The sequence below is a fragment of the Myotis myotis genome, unplaced genomic scaffold (genome assembly GCF_014108235.1).
Source record: "Myotis myotis isolate mMyoMyo1 unplaced genomic scaffold, mMyoMyo1.p scaffold_m19_p_2, whole genome shotgun sequence".
Taxonomy (NCBI): Eukaryota; Metazoa; Chordata; class Mammalia; order Chiroptera; family Vespertilionidae; genus Myotis; species Myotis myotis.
The window spans coordinates 28,001,807-28,027,173 of NW_023416324.1; the positions used below are offsets into that span (position 1 = coordinate 28,001,807).

At 55.4% G+C, this 25,367-nt stretch overlaps 1 protein-coding gene across 12 annotated transcripts in view; it reads right to left on the reverse strand.

Moving 5' to 3' along the window:
- Positions 1-23,721, reverse strand: part of PTPRF (protein tyrosine phosphatase receptor type F) — an 81,683-nt gene extending 57,962 nt beyond the window's left edge. For 6 of the 12 annotated variants that reach the window (XM_036347759.1, XM_036347754.1, XM_036347753.1 and 3 more), the window contains exons 1-5: positions 23,551-23,720; positions 16,732-16,805; positions 9,792-9,927; positions 1,605-1,750; positions 1,301-1,442 (exon numbers count right to left, since the gene is read on the reverse strand). In XM_036347759.1, the coding sequence (XP_036203652.1) occupies positions 1,301-1,442; positions 1,605-1,750; positions 9,792-9,882 (379 nt within the window). In that variant the 5' untranslated portion in view covers positions 9,883-9,927; positions 16,732-16,805; positions 23,551-23,720. Of the gene's footprint in view, positions 1-1,300; positions 1,443-1,604; positions 1,751-9,791; positions 9,928-16,731; positions 16,806-23,550 lie in introns of all 12 variants that reach the window. The other 6 variants (XM_036347758.1, XM_036347756.1, XM_036347750.1 and 3 more) reach the window with 2 other exon arrangements.
- Between the last annotated feature and the right edge of the window lie 1,646 nt (positions 23,722-25,367).

Consider the following 25,367-nt stretch of genomic DNA (forward strand, 5'->3'; position numbering starts at 1 on the left):
CGAATGTGCCATTTTGATCCAGCAATTCCAGTTCCATGAATGTAGAATAAGGAAATAATCAGGAAGGGGAACACATCTTATCTGCAAGGACGTGCAGAGCACCTTATTTGTAAAAGCAAAAACCCGGGAACACCATGTGTGTCCAACAATAAGGGAATGGCTAAATAAATGAGGGCACTTCCATGTGACACTTACCCACAGCCATTAAAAATAATGATGCAGAAGAATACTTAATGCTGAGGAAGATGTTCACGATAGGTTTCTTTATAAGGCAGTCTGCAAATCATTGGGCAGAGTGCGATCCCATTTTTGTTATATAGATACTGCATGCACAGAGAACGGACTATGAGGAACTAACCAAATGTTAATCGCAGAGGTAAGGTAACAGGTGATTTTTATTTTTTCCTGTGCACTATTTTATACTTATCAAGTATTCAATAGTGAACAGATAATGTCATTGTAATTTTTTTTTTAAAAAAAAGCAACAATCAATACTATATTTTGAAAATACATGCAGACACACTCAAACTGATGAATCCATGGTGGCTGGGGGCTGATCATGGCTTCCTATGTCCCCAGGAAAGTGCTAAATTGTTCTTCCACTCTTCTCTCTGTGCTCTCCAGCTCCACACACCATCGAAGAAGCTCCGTTCCCTCCTGCCTCTGGACCTTGGCACATGCTGATGCTGTTCTTCCTGCCTACCCACCTCAAATCCCACTTACCCTCAGGAGTCAGCTTAGACAGCAGCTCCCTCTCCCCTGTGCTCCCCCAGCCCCCTGGGCTGCGCCACAGCACTTACTGGAGATTGAAGTTTAGAGGGCCTGGTCAGAAGACCCTCTGAATACAAGGCAGCATTAGGGAATGTTTGTGAATGAATGGAGGAGCCATCAGGCAGAGAAGACACTAAAATCCACACACGGCCCCAATCCCCATCTAGGGCCCTTGCAACAGGAACACAGCTCTCTGAAACCCACGGGAAAATCTGATCCACTGCGAAGAGCCATGTAACCCAAGCGATACACAGCTGTAGCCCACACTTCAAGTCAGACCCTAGACCGCCCCCAGATAAATGCCCCATCTCAGCAGAATACAAAGACACTAGGCACACAGCCTCAGCACAAGCCAAACAATCCAGGTCAGATCCAGCAACCGTCCCTGTCCACTGCTCAACCACAGAATGTCCAGTTCTTTCTCCCAAACACACAGGGCAGGGGCAGGGCAGGGACAGGGCTGGCCGGCTGGTTCTTCCCAGACATCTGTCTCCCCACCCACCATGCCATGTCCTTCCATGGCACTTACCTTCCAGCACTGAGAGCTTGGCACTCGTGTTGATCTCTCCCAGACTGTTGGTGGCCGTGCACTCATAGATGGCTTCATCTCGCTGCACCCGTAACGGCTGGATCCGCAGCACGGACCCTGCCCCGTCATCAAACTCAATTACCTGTCAGAGGACAGACACTTGGTCACAACTTGCTCTGGGCCAGCCATCCTCCTGCCTCCAAAAGGCCCCCGGAGAGAGAGATCGCGGGAAGTAGATGTGGGACCAGACGCTGCAGTAGGCAGACCCTGAGCCCGATCTGACACCTCCCGCCCGAGGGCGTACCTCAAAGCGCTGGGAGCTGACTTTTTTCCCCTTCTTCATCCATGTGATACGCGGCTTGGGTTCCCCCGTGGCTTGGCACACGAAGGAGGCCACCCCTCCCGACAGCCCAGTCTGGTCCTCAGGGACCTTAACGAAGACAGGTTTGCCTGGAGAGATGGAGACACCAAGTTAGCACAAGGCAGTCACTACAGACATGGCCAACACTAGGTGGCAGTCATGGGGATGGGGTCGTGGCAAAAAAGACCTACAGAAGAAATAATGTTAACACCTAACCCTTATACAGTGCTATGTGCCAGGCACACTTCAGACAGCTGTAGGCATATAAGGTGGGTGCTATAATTACCTCTGCTTATATAAAGAAGAAAAATAAGGCACAGAGAGGTTAAGGGATTTGCCCAATGTGACACAGCAGGTTAGTGGTGGAGCTGAGATTTGAACTCAGGTATTCTGAGTCTGGAGTCCATGCTTTAACTACTACACATCTGTCTCCCATCCCCCCCATCAATTCCAAGCTCTAGGACAAAGGCATGCTGAGAGCTGCTAGGAACAGCCCCAGCATCTCCCCCAGATTTGTTTCTCCCACACTGCTTTCCCCCTCAGTGATGGTACCTTCATCTACCCCAAGGCTCAAGCGAGAAACCATGACTCCTCCGGCCCCCACATACCAGCAGTCCCAGAGGTCTAGACATTCCACCTCCCTAAGTGTCTCTGGACGTTTTCCCAGGTGAATGCTTTCCTGTAAATCTGCCCCCTCATCCTGCCCCCACTGATAGGATTATTGCCTTCTGACAGCCTGGATGTCTCCCCAAAGTGTCCACAGGGAGGCGGGGAGGCAGAGAGAGGAGGGGGTCCAGCCCCTGTACTGCCATGCCCACATCACCAGGAGCCCACCTGGAGCACCAGTTCCCTGTGAACCCCACCACCCAGGGTCACAGGACCAGAGAAACCCGGCCCTCACTAAGACATAGCAACACCTCGTTAATCCTGACAGAGGATCCATTTCCTATTAATCAGGCCAATGAACAGCTCCAGGAAGGCTAATACCGTGGGAAATGACCTTTCAGTCCACCTGCTCAGTGTGGGTGCATCCAGGCTTGGCCGGGTCCCTGGCACCGAAACGTGTGTGTGGAATGACGATAGTACTTCGCTAAGCACCCACGCTGCACCAGGTACTTTATCTCATTTAGTCCTTCGTCAGTATTACCCCCAATTACAGACTCAGAAAGGTCAAGTCACTTGTCCAAGGTCACACAGCCAATGAGTGGCACATCCGAGGCTGGAATTCAAGCCTGTTTGATTCCAAAGCACCAGGCACAAGACAGTGCTCGTGGTATTGGCGGAGGCCTCATCAAGAGCAGGGCCAGTGGTGGGTGCCAGAGCCAGACCAAAGAAGGCCGAGGAGGGAGTGTGAGGTGAAGAAGTGGAGAGAGGAGTTAAGTGACCATGTACACAAGACGGGCTGAGAACGGGGAAGATAAAGAAAATATGGCACCTGGAGAGCCTGAGGGTTGGAGGAGATTTTTTACATTTTTCTTTTCTAAGAAGTTAAAGACAATGTTTAAATGCTGATGGGAAGAAGCCAGCAGAGAGGAAGAGGGTGCCAATCCAGTGGAGAGAGAAGGGGCAGCAGATGGGGCAGGTCCCCGAGGAGGGGAGGGTTCAGGGGGAGCACAGGGGTCAGGAGTGAAGCTGCAGGTACAGAGAGTAAGGGGGGCTTAGCTTTGTGGGGAGCATGGAGGAACCCATCTTACTGAGCGCCCCAGGGCCCAGTGGGCTCCAGAGGCTTTATGTAATTACTGAGCCAACCACGTTTTCTGAGCCTCCATGTTCTCATCTGCACAATGGTGCTGGTGACAGGGTCTGTGCAGATGAAATGGGATGCCTGTACACTGCTCCCACAGGCTCCGCACACGGTGGGCCGTGCGTGAGGGCGGCCCTTAGCACTGTAAGTCTTAAAACAATCCCAGGAGGTAGGTTGTATTATCATCCCCATTTCTAAAATGGAGACTCGGGAGGTTAAATAAAGGACAAATCACAGAGTGATTTGGGGGTAGAGCCAGGGTTGGATCTGGAGTTCCGAATCCTCAAGTCAGGGACTCACCCGACTGCTCTTGAAGGAGTTGGAGGAGCCAGGCACAGCCTTGCTGGGGAAACACACAAGCCTGCTGGGGGCCAGAGTGCCATGGGGACAACACCAAGGTTCAGGAAGCCTGTCTGTCCCCCCTTCTCCCGGCTGTCCTCTGAAGGAGGCTAAGGACGCCCCCAGTCTGCAGTCGTCTGCTCGGCCTGTCTCTTTCAGATAGGTCCTCAGGACTCGTTCAGATGGGCGACAGGACTGTCCACCCAGGCTCCATAGGCGGGGGGCACCTCCTGTCCATCGCTACACACACTGTGTGCCCTTCCTCACACCTGAGGACCTCCAGACCGTCCTCCTCTCCTCCTGCACTGCCACCACCTTGGCCCAGGCACCCTTTCCCCTAATTGGACCTTCCACCAACCTAATAGGCAGTGTTCCTGCCTCTAGTCTTGCCCCCTCCAGCCTGTTCCTCATTCAGCAGCCAGGGTGAACTTACAGCCTCTCTTCCCTGATCAAAACTTTCCAAAGGCCTCCCGCTGCTCTCAAAACAAAATCTAAACTATCATGGCAGTCAGAGCCCTGACAGGCCTGACCCCAGAGCCCTGGCTTCCCATCCCCTGGGTAAGCAACATCCCCTGCGGCCTCAGGGCCTTTGCATAGGCTGGTTCTCTTCCACAAACCTCTTTACCCACTAACGCCTATTTGCCTTTCTGAACTCAATTTAAAACTCATTTCCTCAGGAAATGTTCTTCGGTCCCCCCGTCATCGTCCCCACCTCCATGAGCTCAGTTCCTGGTTTAAAGATCTCTGGTCATTCCACCTGCCTCTCCATAGCACTGCTCCTGTGTGTGTGGTGTACGTGTGTAAGGTTATCACTTTTTCCACATTTTGGGGAGTATTTGAGTCATAGCTGCTTCCCCACCTAGGACAATAGCCCTGGGCAGGGCAGGCACCATGCCTCCCTTGCCTCCTGTCCTGTTGCAGTGCCCGACCCAGTTCCTGGCACGCAGGGGTGCGGAACAAGTGAAGAGGCAACAGACAAGAGGAGGCCTGCGGAGGATGGAGTCTGCAGCCCCTCACACACCAGGGGGAAGCCCCCTCCAGCAGGGAGGGAAGCCCGGGTAGGAACCCTCAAACCCTGCGAGGCTCAGTCTCAACGAGTCTGCACAGAAACCGGAGCTGGAACCTGCTGAACCAGAATGGCCAGGCAGGTGTGCCGGGGGGCGGGGCAGGGCCTCAGCACCAAACAAAGCACCAGAAACTGGGGGAGTGGCTCTCAGACAGGTATGGGTCAGGAGAAAGCAGGAAGGGGAAAGGCCTTAGTACTGTGTGGAGGCTGGACTGGGCCCAAGGCCTGGGGCACGTAGGAGGCAGAACACCCCTTGGAGTCTGGAGTGGGGCCAGTGCCCCACCTGGCCACCCACCCACCCACCCACCAGAGTTTGGCAAGACTAGCAGTGCAGCCCAAGCCTCAGGCAGCCCAGGGGGCAGGTCCCTCCCCCTCAGTCTGGTCCAGCTCTGGTTTTCCTCAACACCCTCAAGCGCCCCCCACCTGAGGGCACCTCACACAGCACAGGAGCCAAACCAAACTCCAGCTCATCCTCGTCCCAAAGCCCTGCCAAGCCCTCGCCCCTTTTGTTCACCGGGCAGACCTGTGAGTAGGTAGCAGAAACCTGACAATGTCTCTCCCCAGCCCCAAACCCTGTGCCTGTCTCCCCACTCCCTTCCCCACACTTGCTCCTGCTAACCCCCGTCTCCAGGCTCACCTATCTTGACTCTTTAAAAAAACACACAAAAAAACAGCATCTACCATGGGCCACGCACTGTGTTCTGGAACACAGCTCAGCCCCCCACCCAGGCCTGCTCCGACAGGCCAGGCCCGTGGGCACCTCCTCGTCTTTGTGTGTGCCCTGCCCCTCTTGGGCGTCCCACCCCCCAAGCCTGTGGGAGCCTGTTCAGCATCCAGAAACCCTTGGGCTGCTGAGAGGAAATGGTGGGCTGGCCTAGTAGTGGGTGGGCACCCGGCCCCCCCAGGGTCCGGCCCTGGGGACAGCCAAACTGGGCCCCTCCAAGGCTCCTCCACCGAGACTCGCTGCTATTTTGTGCCTTCCCTGCGGAGTACCCATGCACACTACACAAACAGCACACGGAAGCGGAGAGCAGACACGCAGTAGCGAGGGACTGCCAGGCAGGGGAGGGAGCTCCTGGAGAGGTGATTTCCCAAGGCCCCCAGCCGCCTAATGAGCTGGGGACTCATTAGTCCTGGCTCCGGTGACCGCCCCTGCCCCCCACCCAGGAAGCAGGCTCAAAGACAACCCTGGGTTCTTGGGGACACACAGGGAGCCCTAGGTCATGGTCTCCGATGGGGGAAGTACATACTACGTGCCAGGTGCCTTGAACAGGTGACCTCGGTTAACCTGTTCAGTGATTACCCTCATTGCGCAATAGGAAAACAGGCCCTGAGAGAGAAAACCGCCTGCTGGAAGTCCCACAGAGGGCAGAGTCTAGACGGGAGTCCAGGTCTTCGCTATCCGTAAGGACAGGTGGGAGGCACAGCAGAGCTGCGTGCAGCACCCTGCATGCTCCAGCTCCACAGGCTCTGGGGGGCGGGGGATGATATGGCAGACACATCCTCAGCTACTCAGACCCTGGTCCCCACCCACCACCTACCCCTCCAGCCATCAGGCATCCGACTCTCGGCTCCTAAGATTCCAAGTAACTGAGCCATAACCAGGGTGCCTGCATCCCTGTCTATCCTGCGAGGTCTGGGGACAAAAGGGGCATGGTTCTCACTGTGGCTCTCCCATGAGCTCCATGGAGAAGCCTAGGCCCACCAGCGCTTCTTCCCCCAATCTCATCTCATTATGTGATACCCCCATCAGCAAATGCCCACTCACCCTGCAGGGGCTCCCCCTCTTCCAGGAAGTCTCCCACCCTCCTCCCAAGATCCTTAGGTCACAGCGCCCGCAGTAGTAACCCACTCTGCAGGTTCCGAAGGCAGGCCTGTGTGGATGCTTCCCGTCTAGCACCTGACCTGCATGGCAGATCAGCAGAAACCTCCTCCTGCTCAGGACCACCTCTGGCCCCACAGCCTCCCCTTGAGAAGCTGGGGGAACTGCCCAAGCCCCAGGTGCCCAGGTCTCCATTGGATCTGATGAGGCATTGATGCTGGGGCCTCTGGGCTACCTCTGGCAGCTGCTTCTCCACCTCCCTTCCCTCAGCTCCCCTCAGAGGCCAGGGCCCCCATTCGTCTCGTTAAGAGTCCTATAGAAACACATTTGTCCGCTCCATGCTTCACTGCTCCGGTCGTCAATTCTCTGGGGTGCGTGCCCTACCTTTTGCGGCAGCCCTGCCCACGTTTGCGGCTCGCCCCTGGCTAGAAGTCTCCCAAGCCCAGCTCAAGCCTGGCCACAGCAGGGGGACAGATCCAAAAATGTGTGCAGTACAAGGCAGGCCTGGAAGACAGACCCTGCCTCCCCGGTCAGGTCACCATGGCCCAGCCCAGGCCCCTGTCTCATGGTTCTCTGCCTGGGAGCAGAGTCCAATTCACCTATTTCAGGGTCTCTGGCTGGTTCCTACATTCAAGACCCTGACCTCTGGTTCTTAAGGGACCGGTGTGAAGGTTTTGTTGACTCTGCTCTAAAAACTGTTCTGCTCTGCACCAATTCCTACCAGGGGTCCAGGCCTAACCCACCCCTTCATTCACCAGGATCTGAGCTGGACATGGCCTGATCCCTCAGAGCTCACAGTCCAATAGGTCAGGCAGACCCAAAGCAGAGAGTCACAATCATGCAATCTGAGGCGAGCACAGAGGACTAGCACATGGAGGAAGTGATGGCTCCAGGTGAGCAGGAACTGGTCAGGGAAGGGGATGGGGAGGAGTGTTCCAAGCAGAGGAAACAAGAGGAACAGAGGCCTGGGGAGAACTGAGCACTGAGTGAGGTCAGCATGGGGGGAGGAGGGTGTGGGAGGGGAGGGTCCAGAGTGCAGGATAAGGTTGGCAGATGCTTGACAATGCAGGGCCTAAAGAAGAGCTGAGACCCTTAGGCTTGACCCTGAAGGCAACAGAGAGGCGAGTGAGGGGTTTTATTATTATTTTAAAATATATTTTTATTGGCTTCAGAGAGGAAGGGAGAGAGAGAGAGAAACATCAATGATGAGAATCATTGGTTGGCTAGAGGCCGCAACCCGGGCATGTGCCCTTGACTGGAATCGAACCCAGGACCCTTAAGTCCGCAGGCCGGTGCTCTATCCACTGAGCCAAACCAGCTAGGGCAGTGAGGGGTTTTAAACTGGGGGGGTGAGGGGGGTGACATGATTAGGCTTTCATTTTGCAACGTGACTCTTACTTTGGAATGAAGAATGGATTATGAGAAAAGAGAGCGGAGGGCCCAAACCAGAGCTGAGGGTGGCTTGGGTGAAGGGAGCAGAGAGAGAAGTGGATGCATTCCAGAGATATTTAGAAGGCAGAAACAACAGAACTTGGTGATGGATTAGATGTGGGGCATGAGAGGGAGGAGGCTCGGAGGAGGCCGAGGTGTCTGACTTGGGTGGCTGGGTGGGTGGTAATGCCATGCGCCAGGAGAGAAAGCACAGGAAGACGAGCAGGTTTGGGGGGATGAGAGTGAGGGGTACAGGCTGGGGCATGTTGGGTCTGAAGCAGGGGGAAAGGCAGTTATTCTCCCAGGATGTGTTGACTCCGAAAGCCCAGCTGGGCGGTCCTCCCTCTGCCTTCATGCTCCCTGTCTGAAGGCCCTGAGTGTGTCCAGGGTGGGGGAGGGAGAGCAATGTCCAAGGGCCACAATGTCCAAGGGCTGCTGACCACACCTAAGTCCTGACAAGCCTTCGCCTCCCTGCCAATGCGGGAGACACCTGATGACTTTTACCCCAACCTGCCCCTACAGGCTCAAGCAGCCTCCAACCACCCCCGATCCCCACCCTACTCCGGCTTGTCCAGCCCTCTCACTGCCTGCACCTCAGTGCTCCCATTACCCCTCACCCCCATGCCCTGGGAGGAATACCTCCCCTCCCTCTTGCCCTTCTAGCCCCACCAGGGAGGACAAAGGGCAGGAGCTCCAGTCCAACCCCTCTCCAGATCTGGTCCTGAATAATTAATGAGCCATTAGGAGAAAGGGCCTGTGTGGAGCAAGGAGAGAGATCTTTGCCTAGCGACTTGGAGAGGGGGGTGTGGAAAACCCTATGGCCTGCTGACCCCTGGGTTGGCCCTGAGCCACCTCTGGGCTCAGAACAGGCTGGGAACAGCCCCTTCCCCCAGGGACCTTGGCTCCGACCTCGCCCCTCCCCCTCAGTGTGCAGATTGGCTAAATCCGCCCTGTGCCCCGCCTCCCACCAGTAACCAAGCAATGGTAACCATGGTGACGGGGCGGCCAGTCTCGTAGTGCCAGGCAGGGGGAAGGGCGGCAGGAAAGGGATGAAAGTTCGGAGTTGGATCTGGGCAGGGGACAGTCCCACCTCCCGCAACACACACACAGGGGTGCTGGAGCCCAGCTGCCTCCTGGACAAGTGCAGAGGGCCGGGGAGAGGGGGATGCCCCTTTGTCTTGAAGATTCAGGGGAGAGGGAAGGAGGGGCTCAGTGTCTCCACACCTCAATCTCCAGGGTCCAGCCCAGGGAAGAGCTATAATGGCTCTGCCTTCTGAGCCCTCTCTGTATCTGTGGATACAAGTGGCATTCCATGGTCATTCACATTCCTGGTGCATCACCCCCCATTCCCACGCCAACCCCCGACATGGCTCACGCTGTGCCTTCTGCACAGATTTGCAGTGGCGGACACAATACACGCCTGAGCATGTCACCCAATGACCACATGAATCTTGGACATGTCGTACCGTCAGCCCATAAAACAGGGTAACACTCAAACATGCCCGATCCTGCAGTGCCTTAAGGGACATGTGGCATTCCACAGGATGCTCCCAGGAAGCATGGATGGGGGCTCTCCGTGAGGGGTTCTCTCTAGGACAGAAGGTCTGGAGGGGTAGCTAGCCATCCTGTCTTTCCTAGTAGCTGGTCCTGCCCCCATCCCAGAGTCCCGCTAGGAGGGACACCACCTTTTGAGCTGGGAGAGCCCACACCTTGAAGGGTCAGACTTACTGTCGCCATGGGCGCCCGCCACCAAACCAAGCATCACGAGTGCGGGCACAAGGGGCACCATCCTCCTCCTTGGTGCTGGTTCAGGGGCCATCCAGAGCTCCAGTGCCACGGCCAGCCACAGCCCAGGACAATCTACCTGTGACGGAGAGAAGGGCAAGCTAATCAACCAAAGGATTTATATGCAAGCATATAGGCCTAACCAATGGACACAGACAACAGGGGGGTGAGGGCATGAAGGGGGGGTAGGGGGTAACATGGGGATAAGGACACATATGTAATAACTTAATCAATAAAAAAAAAAGAGAGAGAGAGAAGGGCAAGCTAGTTAGCTTTTATCCACCAATGTCCCTATTGCCCACCCATGCCACCTCCTGGCCTTACCACCCAGACACCCGCTCATCTTCACTGACCATCCAGAGCCCAGTTCAACAGATCCCCCCTTGTACTATTCAATGATCACCTTCTGACCCCTGTGACCACCTAGGCGCCTCACTGACCCTCCAGTGACCGCCCCCAAAATAGCCCAATAGTCACACTGTAGGGAGAGAGTATAAGAGGCCTTCAGGTCATTCCCTAAACCTGAATAGGGGGCAGGGACGCTCCACCCCAGATCCTGCCTTCCCAACTGGCCTCCATAAGGGGCAGGGACAGGGAAAGGAGGTGAGAGATAGAGACTAAACAAAACAAGACAGAGACAGAGATCAGGGAGAAGTTAGCAGACCCATACAGGCTAGGGACTCCAGAGCCCCTGGGGCATCCTGCTCCCCCTCCTGTCTCAACAGGGAGGGAACAGGCAGGAGGCCAGACCCCACATGCTGAGTGCAGACCTGAGCACAAACTTGATAGTGGCTGATAGGATCCAGGAATCAGAGGCTTGAAGTCAAAGCCACAACCTGTCCAGGTTCGCCAGGACACGCTCTTGACAAGTTGCAGCTGCCCACCTGGCTACCCCCGTCCTACCAATTCCCATGGCACCTTCCCATTCCAATGGGAAACTACAGGGAGGCCCTAGTGGCCAGGGATGGGGGTGCTGAACCCTAGATTCAACCCACACCTCCTCTGCTCTTGTCCCAGCAGGGACATGGGCAAACTTCACAGAGCTACAGGCTCCAAAGTGTCACCCACACAGACAGGACCCTGTGCATGGGGAAGATCACATTTGGGCCAACTGAATGCCTTCAGGCCTTTGCTCACACCACGAAGTACAGATGCACTGCGTCCGTGGCCCAGCCCCACTGGGGAACTCCTGAGGGCCTCTTCCATGTCCCCACATGGAGGGCTTCAGGGGATTCACACCAGTGACCACCAGCTTTGTTTCTACTTTCCTCTGGGCAGGGGCTGGCACATAAGTCCCTCACTGATGCTCTAAAAATGCCACCAGACACAGAGGGCGAGTGAGTGATAGTGAACATACCTCATGGCCCTACAGTGGTATGCACTGACTCTGGTGGGAGAGTTGTGATCACAGTTGACCCACAATAAGAAAATTTGCAAGGAGGTGACAGGACTATAGGGAGAGAGTATAAGAGGCCTTCATAGAGGTGAACACGAAAGGACAGGGCTCAAAGATGGCTCTATTCCTTCCTAGAACTTGAATCCTAGTCTCAAGTGAGAAAGTCAAAGGTCATGAGATCAGAGGGCAGTAGGTGAGCAAAGAGGCTGGGACAAAGCAAGCAGGACTCTGAAGTGGAGCGGGCTGAACACAAAGGGAAATGGGTGGGAGATGTCCCTTGTCCTGAATCTTGCCGGAAGTCTGAGACAGGAGCTGAGCTGTGAAAGTAGGTTGAAAGGGGTATATGGGCATCCAGCCCCATCTATATAACCCCTGGGGTTCCGCTCAATGATCACAGAGCTCAGGTGGCTGAGACCAGGAGAGGGAGCCCCCACAATTATGCCCTCCCTGCATGGCCATTTAGGGATGGAGGTCACATATCACAGAGCCCTATCTGGGCTTGGTCATCATGGCGCTGTGCTCAGCGGTGCAGCCAACAACAGAATTCAACATCCCAGCAGACATCAAGAGGCGAAACGCCCTGTCAGGCTGACAAGCAGGTATGGTCCCGACACAACCTCCTGTAGTCCCTTGGACAGATATCATGGCTCATAGCTCAGTGGAGTGTTGCACCAAAAGACAGGGAGAGGGGCTTATACAGATGTCATGGGGGCAACAATACAACATTCACAAAGGTTTAACCTCAGGGAAAGCAGCCGGTGTGAACCCCCGCAGTGCAGATATCACAGGGACTCAACCCTGAGGAACAACATCCTGGGAGCATAGCTTCTTGGTTCGGACGTAAAGGGGATGAAACTACATAAAACAGGTATTATGGAGGTACAATTACACAGCAGTCACCCTGAAATGTAACTCCCCAATATAATTATCACAGAGGGTTAATCCCCTGTAGCTGCCTTGGTGCACACAGCAATGCAACAACCAGGTGCAGACATCAGAGGTAGTTGTCTGGTCCAGACATCAACATAGTGTAGGGGTTCCACACATCATGGGAGTGCAGCTGCCTGGTAGACATTACAGTTGTATTACTCTCCAGTACTTTATCGTAGAGGTGTCACCCGTTATAGACTGAAAGGGTTCTATGTCCATAACACAGCCACCATGGGGATAAAACACAGAGCAGACAGCACGAGGGACAATGTTGGATGAGATTCTGACCATGGTGTCAGAGAACCTGGGCTTCTGGTAACCTCAGCTGGATGTGACAAAAGACAAGTGGCTCTTACTTGGGGACTCCAGGACCCCCTGTGTTTCTGGGTCTAGGGTATTCGTGACACTGTTCAGGTCCAGAAAGCAGAACAGACAAAGGTGGAGAAGCTGAAAAGACATTTCCTCCCCAGAGAGCTCGTCCAGCAGCCCATGGACACAGGGACATGGCTGCCCAGAGAGGAGGTACGGGGCCACACAAACACAGACACTTTCTCAAGGAACTACTCAGGCAACCATGTAGCTGTCCGAAGCAGGGCCTCTCCCTCACCAGCTCCTGGCATGAGCAAGCTGCCCTCCCGCCCCAGATTCTGGGCACAGAGCCTGTCCCGTGTCAGGTGGTGCAGGCCACTCCCAGCTCTGGGGCCACCTCGTCAAGAGTCCCCGACCCCTGGGCGGCCCCCGCTCCAGAGTGCTCAGGGTCACCTGTGGGAAAAAGGTGGGCGAGGAGCAGGGAGGGGACGATGCCAGCTGTGCTGGGGTTGCAGAGAATCCGGCGTGACAGTGTTAAGAGCAGGGCGTCCACTTTCGCCACCACGGCTGGGTGAGTCTGGGCTTTTAACACCTGAGATGAAACAAGGCCTGAACATTTGTACACTCAGGCGCATCTCCGAACTGCACTGTGGACCATCGGTTCTAACGAACTGACATGGACAGGAAAACAAACTCCACACTGTATGATGCTGCAGAATATAATTAAATCTAATTTTCCTACATTCAGAATGGCTTTTAATATACAATATACCCTTTTTCTTTGCTGTCAGTGTGAAACTGCCAACTGCCCTTTCTTGGGAAGAACTGTCCTTTATTTTCAAATTTTGTCCTTGGTGTTAAAATGTCCTTTCTGGTATGAAATGATGGTGGTAGCAGATAGCAGTTTTTTGTTTTTTATAAATAATGTCTTTATTTGGCAAAATAAAAAATTGCCAACCCCATGTCAGGCCCCCAAGTGCTTTTGGAAACTGTACTGGTTTGTGAAATCAAAGACCCTGGGAGTCACTTCTCTGAGGGAAAAGGGAGGAGGGAGCAGGCACCACACCAAGCCACGGGACTCAATACAATCGTCATGGAAATGCATGTTACACAGAGGTCACGTCACCTTCATGCAGCCCAACCTAGCCACCCTTGTCAGCCTTAGAGCCCCACCCCCGGGGGCCCTGTGACGCCAGAAATGGGGGGGAGGGGGGTTCCCTGGCTGGAGCAGAGAGGGGATCATTCTGACCTCCTCGTGAATATGCAAACACAGATTGATTTGTTTCCTTTCGGCACGTGTTGTTATTCACAAATATTAATTAATCTCCAAATACCACCTGTTCCTTCAGTCGCCTCCCCAGGCCGGAATCCTGGTTCCCAGGAGGCTGGGGCCCCAAAATGGACATCAGCAGAAGGAGGGGTCTCCAGGGCCCCACAGAGCGCCGGCCAAGGGGAGAGGCTGGTGTTTGAGCAAGAGGAGCCTGAGGGCAGCGAGAGCTGGAAGCTGTTCATCTTCTAATCAGCCGGCAGCCAGCCGAGCCCTTTTGTCACGTCCTGGACAGTTCACGGCGTGGCACTGCAGCAGCGGCCGCGGAGGCGGAAACAGGCTTGTTACACTTGGGAAGGGGAAACCAACATGTTTCCAACTCTCACCAAACCAACCGCCGAATTAGGACCGGAATAAATCACAGGCTCAGCCGGGACCCCAGCCCTGGGGAAGGAGGCAGCCGACAGCAGGCTGCCTGTCTCTCTTCCAGCCAGCTGGCCTGTCATTGAGCGCAGCCACAGCCCGCCTGCCCGCCCACAGCTGGACCCCCTCAGCTTCCCGGGCTCCCCTGAGAATGGAGGGGGGATGAGAAAGAGTGTCCCAGAGTCTCGGGGGGGCGGGGCGGGGAGGGAAGAGGAGGGCATAAGGTCCAGCAGAGGCTTAGCTCTGGGGGCAGACCCAAGGGACCAGCAGAGGCACCTTCCTACAGCCATAATCCCAAGCCACCAGCCCTCAGCCTCCCTCCGCAGGGGAGTGGAGCCTCCCTTGGGTAATGCTCACCGATGTGGCTGCCCCCGGGGCCTCTGCACTTGGCGCTCTCTCTACTGAGAAGAAGGCCCTTCTCCTGTCCCCACCTGCTCACCTTTCAGAACGCAGCTCAAGTGACCCACCCATCACTAACTAGCTCCCTGGACTGGCCACCCCCAGTTTTCCAGGTTTGTACAGATTAGTAAAGGCAGCAAGAGGTGATATCAATCCAGGGTGGTTCCATCCCCCGTGGGACATTACACAATGCCTGGAGACATTTGTCAACACTGAGGACAGGGGTGGGGGACAGGTGCTACTGGCGTCTAGTGGGAAGAAACAAGGGAGGCTGCTAGATATCCTACAGACATCCTATAAGAGGCCAGCCTCCACAACAAAGGATTATCTGGTCAATGTCAACAGCACTGAAGTTGAAAAACCCTGATGTAGACAGCACGATCTTTCGCTGCCGTAGCCTAGCACCTGCCCTGGACCCTGCCCCAGAGCCCAGTCCCCTACGAGCACCCTGGGCCCGTACCCAAGGAGGCCTCAGCCTGGCTAAACGCTTATACCAGCTGTCCCTGGGCCTCAGTGCATCTTCCCCTCCCCCTCCAAGTCAGCACTGCCTCCAGAAACAGAGCTTTACAGGAACCCCACCTTCACACATACCAGCAGCAAGTGGCCTCCCCAGAAGACAGGGCGTTTCACTTGCAGGCACCTTTTCTGGTAAGATTGGGCTCCCAGGTAGGTAAGATCCATCATCTCAGAATGGACAGGTAAAGGGATATAAGGTATTCCCACACCCACCCTCCCCGTCTGACCCTTCTCACCTGTGACAAGTCCTTTCTTGCTGCTGCTTCTAAATAACCTCAATGTCCATCTCACCGCACAGGACCTGGCCCCCAGCAGATACCCAATACACGCTCATTCCCCTCCCCTGCCCAGGCCAGACCCCTCTCTTCCACGCCCTCTTCCTTCAGCCGTCTGTGCAGAACTGTTCAGTGAGCCCTGCTGGGCCCTGAGCCAGGAGGCAGGATGATGAACAAGACAGTCTTGGGCTCTGCCTTCAAGCTCTCAGAGGATGGCGCGACAGGAACTCATCCTCCCCCATCCCGCTCCTCCTCCAGGTCCCCATCTCAGTGACAGTGCCACCGTGACCCGGTCACCCAAGCCAACCAGTCCTCCTCAAATGCTCCCTTTTCCTCATCCCACACACCCAGCGGGTCAATAGCGGGTCAATACGTTTGAATCTGCCCTGCACCCATCCAACCACCACGTCAGTAAGACCTTCACCACCGCCCTCTTTTTTTTAAAATCCTCACTCGAGAATACATTTATTGATTTTTAGAGAGAGAGAGAGGGCCATTGATGTGAGAAAAACTGATTGGTTGCCCCTGTACACGCCCCAACTGGGAATAGAACCCACAACCTAGGTATGCGCCCTGACCTTCTGCAACCTTTTGGTGCACGGGATGACACTCCAAGCTACCTGGCCAGGGCAACCGCCTACCTTTTAAGTGGGCTCCGTGCCTCTGGTCACTCCCTCCCAATCCATTGTGCACGCAAACCAATGCCCCCTTTTTAGCTCACTTTGCTTGGCTGCTTTATTTCACAGTAGACACAATGTTTCCTAAGTAGACAAAAGGACGGGAAAATAGGTAGAGGAATGCACCAATGCTGCTTCTCTGCTCAAGAGCCTTCAATGCCGCCATATCACCCTCAGCAAACAGTCCAGTCTTTAGCCCGGCATCCAAGGCCCATCATGCTCTGATTCCAACCTAACCCTCCAACCCACCCACTTGTGCTTCTAGCGGAAAGAAAAGAGAAGTGGACCTCAAGGAGACTAGGAATGAGGTGCTCCGGATCCTATGGGTACCCTACTCCTCCTACCACAATCGACAGTTGAAGAGAACAGTCTTTTCTATAGAAACACGGTAAAAGGAAAAGCAGCGATCCCAGGATGTCACCCAGAAGCCTATTTCACACCTACAGCAGCCGACATGCTGTGTATCAGTCCCCACCCACCTCCATCATCCATTCCGGTCAGAAACCCGGGCAGCATCCCTGACACCTCCCCTCCCTCATGCCCCATATTCAATCCTTCACCCTGTCCTATCTACTCCACCTCCCTCAGAGAACTCAAAACCCCTCTCTCCACCTCCATCACCGCCGCCCTGGTCCAGGCCTCCGTCGTCTCTCAGCCACACGCACACCCCGCACACTTTGGGCACACTCACCAGTTCTTTGCTTGCTCACACCAGTTACTCTTGGACAACCAGCACTCTTGGATAACCGAGGCCTCTGCTCCTTCCTGGAGAGAGTGGATAGAATGAGAACATTAAGAATTTCCTCATAGCAGAATAACTACTGACACAGAAAGACATTCAAAAGTTACTGTTTATGCAGGGAGGGGAAAAAGCAGGTTATGGAATTGTTCCTGAAGGAAGATCCCCATTTGGTGACAATGCCCTTTACTTCACTCATTCACTCGCTTATTCGATACTCCTGAGCACCTACTGTGTGCCAGACTTGCTCCCAGCCACCCAGGATACAGCTGTAAACAACACAGACCAAGTCCCTGGCTTCAGTAGTAAAACTGTGTCCAAGCTCCTCGGCATAACCATCCAGCCAGTGGAGCAGCTGGCGAGGCCCCCCTCTACAGCACTACCTGCCCATGCTCCCTTCCCTCCCACCAGCCAACTGCAAGAGCTTCCTCTTCTGATCCTCAGATGTGCCACGTTTCTTCCAATCTCCCAGCCTATGCCACTGCCAGGAACACACTAGCCATGTTTTTCTAGCCAATTACCCCTCAGATCTCAGGGCCAATGGTTCTTTCTCACATGAAGTCCTAGACGACATGCTGGGCCTTGCCTTGGAGCAGTGACCACAAGTGTGATGATTTATTTATTTACACATTTGCTGAGTGGTCGCTGAGTCACACCCCGAAGCTGGGTGTGTGCCCGGTCCAGCTCTGTATCCCCAATACCCAGCAGAGAGCTGGCACATAGTAGGTGCTTCATCCAGGTCTGCGGAATGAGTGGATGAATGCATGAATGAGTTCACAGAAAACAGGCCAGCTTCGAAGAACCACACCAGCATACATGCAGCCTTCAAAGAAGCTTTAGAAACAATATTTATTTTTGACTTCCTGCTTCTCTATAATTTTTAAAATGAAGGCATGCCCTGGATGCCTCCTCCGCTGGCACACATAGAGCAACAAAGCCCGGCCCCTTCCTTCTAGAACCATTACTGAGCCTCCACCAGTGTGGGCACCATCCTGGGTGGGGGTAGGGGCCAGGCACGCCCACTCCATCTCATCACCACCTCACCACAGCTCAGCGACTTGGCACCGCTGGTGCCCATTAGACATAAGCTACACCTCGAAACGGGCTTATCCTCAACCTCCCGCCCCCACATGCACATGGATCCCCGCCCCACAGCAATGCCATCTTAGTTCCTCCCAAAGCCGACACACGGAATGGGGCTCAGGGAGGGGGTCCTCACCAGCCCGGGCCAGCCTCCTGTGTCTGGGAATCGTCCTCACTTGAGACTGACCACCTTTGCCAACGCGGGAGATGTCCTCACTGATGGAAGACCCACCAGCCCAGTACCATCCGCGCTGACCCTGTGGGCCTCACCCTCTCCTGCCTCCATCACCCCCAGCCCCCAAGAACCAATAGTCCTGGGACTCACTCAGGACGGCTCCCCTCCCCCAGACGGTTGAGTTTCTCCACAAAGTTCCCTTTGGCCACTGCTCCTAGCACACAGGCCGTCAGGCGGGTCTGGCCAGACAAACCAGCTTCCGTGTCCGAAACTCAAAGGCCCATTTGTCTGGGGACGCCAGCGGGGCCTCACAGTGCCAGATGTGAGGCTGTTGGCTCTACCGCTGCTCAGGGACCCTGGGGCAGAGGAGCAGAGTCCCAGGCGAGAACAGGGAGGATCCGATCCCCACCCCCGCACCCCCAAGCCCGCTGGCAATACTGCCACGGCCACACCAGGAGACTGGGGCTGGTGTCCACAGATGGGACCTAAACTGAGCAGGAGCCACACCTGGAAAAAGGTATGTGCTCCAAATGGCCAAAGGCGGTCCGAGAACAGATGAAACGGGCATTTGGAAAGACCCTAGAGCACACAGATTGGCATCAGGGCAGGATTCAACAGCACCTGGAACCACACCAGGCCAGGATCAGACCGGCCCCCAACCCACCTAGACAGACAATCAGAATCACCCCTCAGCTTCACCAGAATTACTCTAGAGACTCATCCTAAGATAAGCCAGAACAATCAGAACGACTGCATACACCCAGAAGATCAACTAGAAAGCTACTCAGAGGGAACCTGACCGGTACCGGAAACAGGTTAGCTATCTCTGACTGGCATCCAGAAAGGCCTCAGAAGGGCTGAGGTTGGTGGCCAGGACCAAGATCAGGTAAGAAGGCCTTGGCAGCAACCTGGGGCTGGCCCCCAGCAGGGCTCTTCGTCGTGGCCTGGCAGCGGGACCAGGAACAACTTGAAATGTAGAGAAGCACAGATGCGCCCCCAGAGCAACCCTCAGGCAAGCCCCTTGGGCTGCACCAGGAACAGCTCCTGGATGCAGCAGCTACAACACTGCTGAGGAGTGAGAACCATCCTTTTCAGATCTGGAGGTTGGGGACACACGCAATACTGGTGCACCTGAACCTCAGAGGCAGATGTGGGAATAAAGAACCTCACTAGATACCCAGGGTTCAGGCGGGGTGAGGGAAATGGGCAAGTGAGCATGCTGAGTCTGCCCCTCTGAGAATCCCCTCCATCCGCCCCAAACACAGGGTCTCTTGTCCAGGGCTTCTTCCCCTAGTCTCCCCATATGGGCCCGTCTGTAGATCAAAAATACCCAAGCAACACACACAGTCGCATAAACACGATGAGGGATGAGAGCTGGGCACTCCCTTTGTGCGCTCCCCCAACTTGCTAGCCTAAGCTCAGAACTGCAGCTACTTTAGATGAGCAGGTGCCCTCACCTTAACAAGGTGGTTTGTAAAGGCCCCTCATTCTGATGGAGGTGGGTGTGCACCACCCATGTTGATCACAGTAACAATGGCTAACACTGACCTGGTGCTTACTAGATGCCAGGCCCTGTCCTAAGCACTTGCGGCACATTAACTTTAATCCTCACAACAACCCTATACGGCACCGAATTTTATTACACACAGTTGACAAATGAGAAAACTGACTCAGAGATGTTAAGCTTGCTCAAAGTTACACGGCCATTAAGTGGAGTTGAACCCCAGCAGTTAGAAACCAGAGTCTGTGGTCTTAACCACTGAGGTTGTCTTCTCTTGATGAGCACAGCTCTACACTCACATAACTCCATCCTTTCACAGGCCGAGGCTTCTCTCTCAAGCTCCAGATGCTCACACTCAACCCCCTGCTGGAGGTCCGCCCACCCTGCCCCAACCTCAAATGCTGCATCTCAAAGCAATGTGTCCAACCCTGAGCTCATTATCTGCCTTCCAAATCTACCTCTCCGCCTAAGTCCCTAGCTCTGTGAAGGCCCCACTTTTCACTTCCAAGAACCTGGACTCCTTCCTCTTCCTCACCCCCACATCCAACAAATCATCCTGTCTTAATAAATGTGCCGTCTAAATGGCTCCATGCCACTGCCCTATCCAAGCCACCATCCTCTCACCTGACTTACCTGATCCCTCCTCCTCCTCCTCACTGAGCATCCTACCTTCATCCATTTCCCATAACCACAGAATCCTCTTCCAGAAACAAATCTGATCATAACACACTCCGCACCTCCCACTCCCAGGCTTTAATCCTTTGGGTCGCCCTTCTGTGTTCTCAGAATAAAGTCACAGCTACTTAAGCGGGCATTCAAGGCCCTCTGTGATCCACTATATCTCTGATACCCCACAAATAACAAGACCTCTGAGTCTTCACTCGTACTGTTTTTTCCTGTCTGGAATGCTCTTTCTTCAATTGGAAAACTCCTACTCATCTCTCAAAACCCAATTCAGATAGCCCCTTCTTGGTCTCCTCTGAGACTTATCTCACTTTGGCCTCTGGACTCTCCCCTCTGCCTTTTCATGTTAAATACCCCTAACTTTCTAACCTCAGCTCAGAATGTAAGTTGCTTTAGGTGAACTCATGATGAACTCAATATCAGTAGCTCCTAAGGGGTGGTGGGCTGCCTCTTCCACACAGCTGTCAGTCCCATAGGAAGCAAAGCAGCCTGGCTGAAAGTGCCTAGCCCAGAGTTTGGCACACAGTTAGCAATCAATAAGAGGTTACTGAATTGCTCTACATTCCCATGATGCAATCTGTTCCCCCAGGGACCATGAGCTTCTCAAGGGCAAGACCCTGGCTGCAAGCCTGGCCCAAGCACACAGCAGTGTCATAACCACAATGGAAGCAAATGCCACTGCTGCTGACTGAACTATCATCCAGTTCCCTTGGATTCTCACAACAGCCTTGGATTAGCTGCCCCATTTTACAGGGGGTAAAACTGAGCCTTAGGGAGGAAATGAGCTCCTCTAGGTCTCAAGTCAGAAAGTGAAAGAGCTATATTGTGTGTCACAGCCTCTGTGGAGAAGGTCTAGCTCCCACCTGCCCCTGACCAAGGGCCCTCAGTAATGGACTTGCACAGTCAGGGTGAGAGGGGAGAGTGAGGGGAGCACAGATTGCCAGGGCCAGCATTTTGTTGCATTCCAATACAATTTCCAAGAAAAATTTTAGCCAGTCTCTGCTTACTATACTCCCCTGCGCCCCCCCCCCCCAAAAAAAACCAACCCCTGCTTCACCACCACTCAGATCCAGCCTCCTCTCTTAGAAGTCCCAATACCACATCCACCTCACAGAGTGCACAAAGCTGGACAGAGAGAAGGTGAGGAGCTGCTGGGGGGAGAAAGACAGAGAGGAAGGAAGGAATGATATCAAAACAACTTCCTTGTTAAAGGGAAGAAAAGAGGAAAGAGGAAGAACACATGGAAAAGAAAACACGACTACAGAGACATTTCAAATGATGAGGACGTTGAGCAAGCAAAAATGTGCAAGAAAGTGGGCACGAGGATGCACAAGACTGTGAGTGTGCACACGCCCCTCCCTGGGTGTGCACGGTGGTGCTGTGAGAGCACAAGCATGAAGTGGTTGGTGCAGGGCATGCAAGCACAGCAGATTTCTGCTCTCTGGCTGCCATGCAGGCCCAAGTGTGCAAGTGTGAGGGCAGTGAGGCAAACGGATGTGTAAGCGGAGGGAGCTGAGTGTGGAGATGAGGGGGTGTGAGTGTGTGGCCTGTGCCCGGGGCTGCGGATGTGGGGAGCTGTGCTTGGGGAGTTACACCTGCTGCTTCCTGAAGTCCTAGGTTTGTACATATAATCAGTGAAAAACCGGGATTTTCTTGCTCTCTTGAAGCAAGAGTTAACAAGGAGCCAAGCATAGAATTTCCCGAGATTTCCTGCCAGAACCGTCCTCTGGATCACAACAGATCCCTGCTGCCTCCGAAAGAATCCCTCCGCAGACCCTTTCCCTTCTCAGGGGATCCCTCACTAACCAAGGCCCCACTGGAAGCACCACGGGGCTCCTTTTCCAGCCTCTCACCCCAGGGCACTTCCTGGATTCTCCAGCCAGATCCCGCACAGGGTCACTCTGGATCCCTGCCCTTGTCTGTTCAGGAGCCAAAGTGGAGCCTTAATCACCAACACTCAGCAGTCGGGCCGCCCAAGCTCTGCGTCGCTGTCCCCAGGGGAATCCAGAGGATCCCCTCACACTGGCAGCCTCCCTTCCATTCCCCGGCTCACACAGGGGCAGGGCTCCCACTCCCCAACCTGTTCCACCCACCGAGGGGCCCTGCACTGGGGTGTTGGGGGAATGTTGAAATGGGGAGAAAGGCCGGCCCTTCCCCCACCCTGGGATGGAAGAACCAGAGGGGCAGCATTCCACAGAAATGGGGAGGGGGCCTAGCAGAGGAATGCGGAGACGCCAAGAGACCAGGGAGAGACCAGACAGAGAGACCCAGGAAGGGAGACTCAGAGGTGGGGGTGGGGGCCACAGCGAGCCCCGAGGAGGAGCACAGAGGCCCGGGAGGAGAGAACAGAGACCGAGGAGGGAGAGCAGAGACAGACCCTGAGATTGGGGGGGGGGGGGGGGGGGGGAGAGGTGATTTTGGGAGGCAGTGACACAGGGAGACGGAGATACAGAGATGTTGAAGGGCAGAGATAGAGACAGGGACACACAAGGAAAGCGAGAAAGAAGCGGAGATAAACGTGGGCACCGCGATGAGGACTGGGGCACACCGGGACGGGACGGGACGGGACGGGACGCGGGCGACTGAGTGAACTTTCCGGAGAGGGTGCGAGTGGACACGTCCTCCCGGGGCAGGTCGCTCCAGGGCCTTCTGGACCCTGCACGGGGTGGGGGTGGGGACAGCCCGCCCCGGCCCCTCCCCAGCCCGCGCTGGCGACGGAGGGGGGTGAGGGTTCCAAACTCGCGCCTGGCGCACCCCGGGACCGCACGTGCGCCAGGGCCGCGAGCGAGCGAGCGAGACGGGGACGCGTCGCTGCGGATCCCCTGCCGGCTGGGAGGGGGCGCCGGTGCGGCGGGGGCGCGGCCTGGACCCACCCGGGGCCAGGGTGGTCGGGGGAGGCGGAGGGCCGCCCCCAGAGCGCGTCCGCGCCGGGGGAGGGGGGCGGTGGGGCGGGGCGGGGGAGGGGGAGCACCAATGCAAAAGGGAAACTTTGCACTGGGGGGGCGCGGGCTGCGGCTCAGGTGCGGCGGGGAGGCCGGCAGAGGCGGGGGAGGGCGACGAGGAGCCGGTCGGCCGGCGGCGGTGGGGGGCGCGTCTGCCGCGGGCGGGGTGGGGGGGGGGCGGTGAGCGCGAGGAGGAGTCGCCGGGTGAGGGGGGACCGAGCAGAGGCTGCGGGCGCGGCAGGTGGGGGCGCGGCCCGGCCTCAGCGGCGCCCCAAGCCCCCCGGGACCGCCACCAGCTCCACTAGGCGGACGCGGGAAGAGGGCGGGGGCTGTGGGGCAGGAACAAATGCGGAGGGGACTGTCGGGGGGCCAGGGGGGCCACTCACCGCCTCTCCAGGGGCCGTCGGTCCGCATGTCCCCCACGAGCCGCTGAGGCTGCTGCTCTCTCTCCTCTTCTGCCTCCGCCGCCGCCGCCGCCGCCCCCGGGTCCCACTCCCGCCACCGCCACCCGAGCTAGAGCCGGAGCTGGAGCCGCCGCCTCGGCCGCCGCCGCCGCCGCCGCCGCCAGCGCTCCCGCCGCTCCCGCTCCCGCGCCAGCTCCAGCCGCGCGCCCCCGCTCGCCGCGCCCGCGCCCCTGCCCTGCCGTGCTCGTGCCCGGCGCCGCCCCTCCCCTCGTGCACTCTCGCTCAGAGAGCCGCGGAGCCAAGTAGGCCCAGCGAGGCCGCAGCCCAACCCCGGGCGCAAACGACTGGAACTCCCGGTATGGAACCGGAACCCCGACAATGAGCACGTACAGATCCAAACTCCCATACGAGGTCCAGATCCTACTAGTGGTTCCCAGGCCCAATATGAATCTGATACTACCCCCAAGTCCTCCCCATACTGATGCAAATCGAATATTGAGCCCTGACCCACCCCCCAACTCAATATTGAGTTCAAACCCCTGAATCTGAAATTGGCTCAAGCAGTGATTTAAATCTGAAGCCCCATATGGAGCCCAAATACCAGTTCTGACTCTAAACCTCCTGATCACCTCTCACTACCTGAGCTTTAAGCTTGATAGTGACAATAGCACCAACCCTGGTACCAATACTGAGCCCCCATTCCTAGATGAACCCTAAAGTCCAATAGCTACCTTGTTATGAACCCCAGTGCTCTCTTCTGAACCCCAAACCTTTCATAAAACTCCAATCCCAACCTTAGGTCAACGCCAACACACTTTCTGAGCTGGGATGCCCAATTCCTGAATTGAGATTGGGTCAGCAGAAAAGGACCTAACACAAATACCGACCCCAAACCCCACCCATCCTTGGGACCATTTCGGACCCTAACTTGACCCAACTCTAATAATAATCATCTTGGAACCCAAGATTAATGAGACTGGCTTTGCAGAAACTCCATGCAAATCCACTTCGTCTCCATACTCACTCTCTACTTCTCTGATCAGATGTCAACCCCACCTCAGGCTGGCCAATACCCCAATATTTATATCAATTTCAACTGTGAGCCTGAATCAAGTCTTGAATTAGCCCTTGAGTTCAAGACTTGATAATGTCCTCCAAACTTGATATAAACCTTGGTATTGGGTCTCTGACTCCTCATACCAAACTCATATGCGGACCCTATAAATTTCTGGACTAAACCGATCATGTACCTGAAGATTTATTCTGAGCCCTGACTCCTAGGGACTTGGGTGAGCTCCGAAGCTAGAGCCACACCTCGGCAGCAAAGCCCTCAGCGTCAGACCCACCTTCCCAGTCCGTGCCACCACCACGTAAAAGTCAGCCAAAACCACAACTGCCCTCTCTGCCCGCCCCTCTCATGAAAGATGGGGAACCTACCTGTACTGCCGTAGGTCAGGTGAGGACCCCTGTGGAGTGTCTGATTTTCTGCAGGGCCTCTCTGATACCTCTATGAGTTTGGGAGTCAGATGAGAAATAAACAGAGTTTGAGGATTGTTGAAGCACCTGGATTCAGGGTTCACAGGTGCAGGGCAGGGGTGAAGGTGGGGCCTAAGGATTCAGCTGAGAGGTCAAGTTCTGGTAATCACTGCCTGCTTTTGCGGGACTTGGATTCAGAAACAGTGTGTCTGCGCCCCCTGGTGTGTAAGAAGGGGATGGGACTGACTCCCGTGATTCTGGGCAAACAATTAGATCCTGATGACAAACGGAAAGATGAATATTCCTTGTCAGTGGCTTTTTGC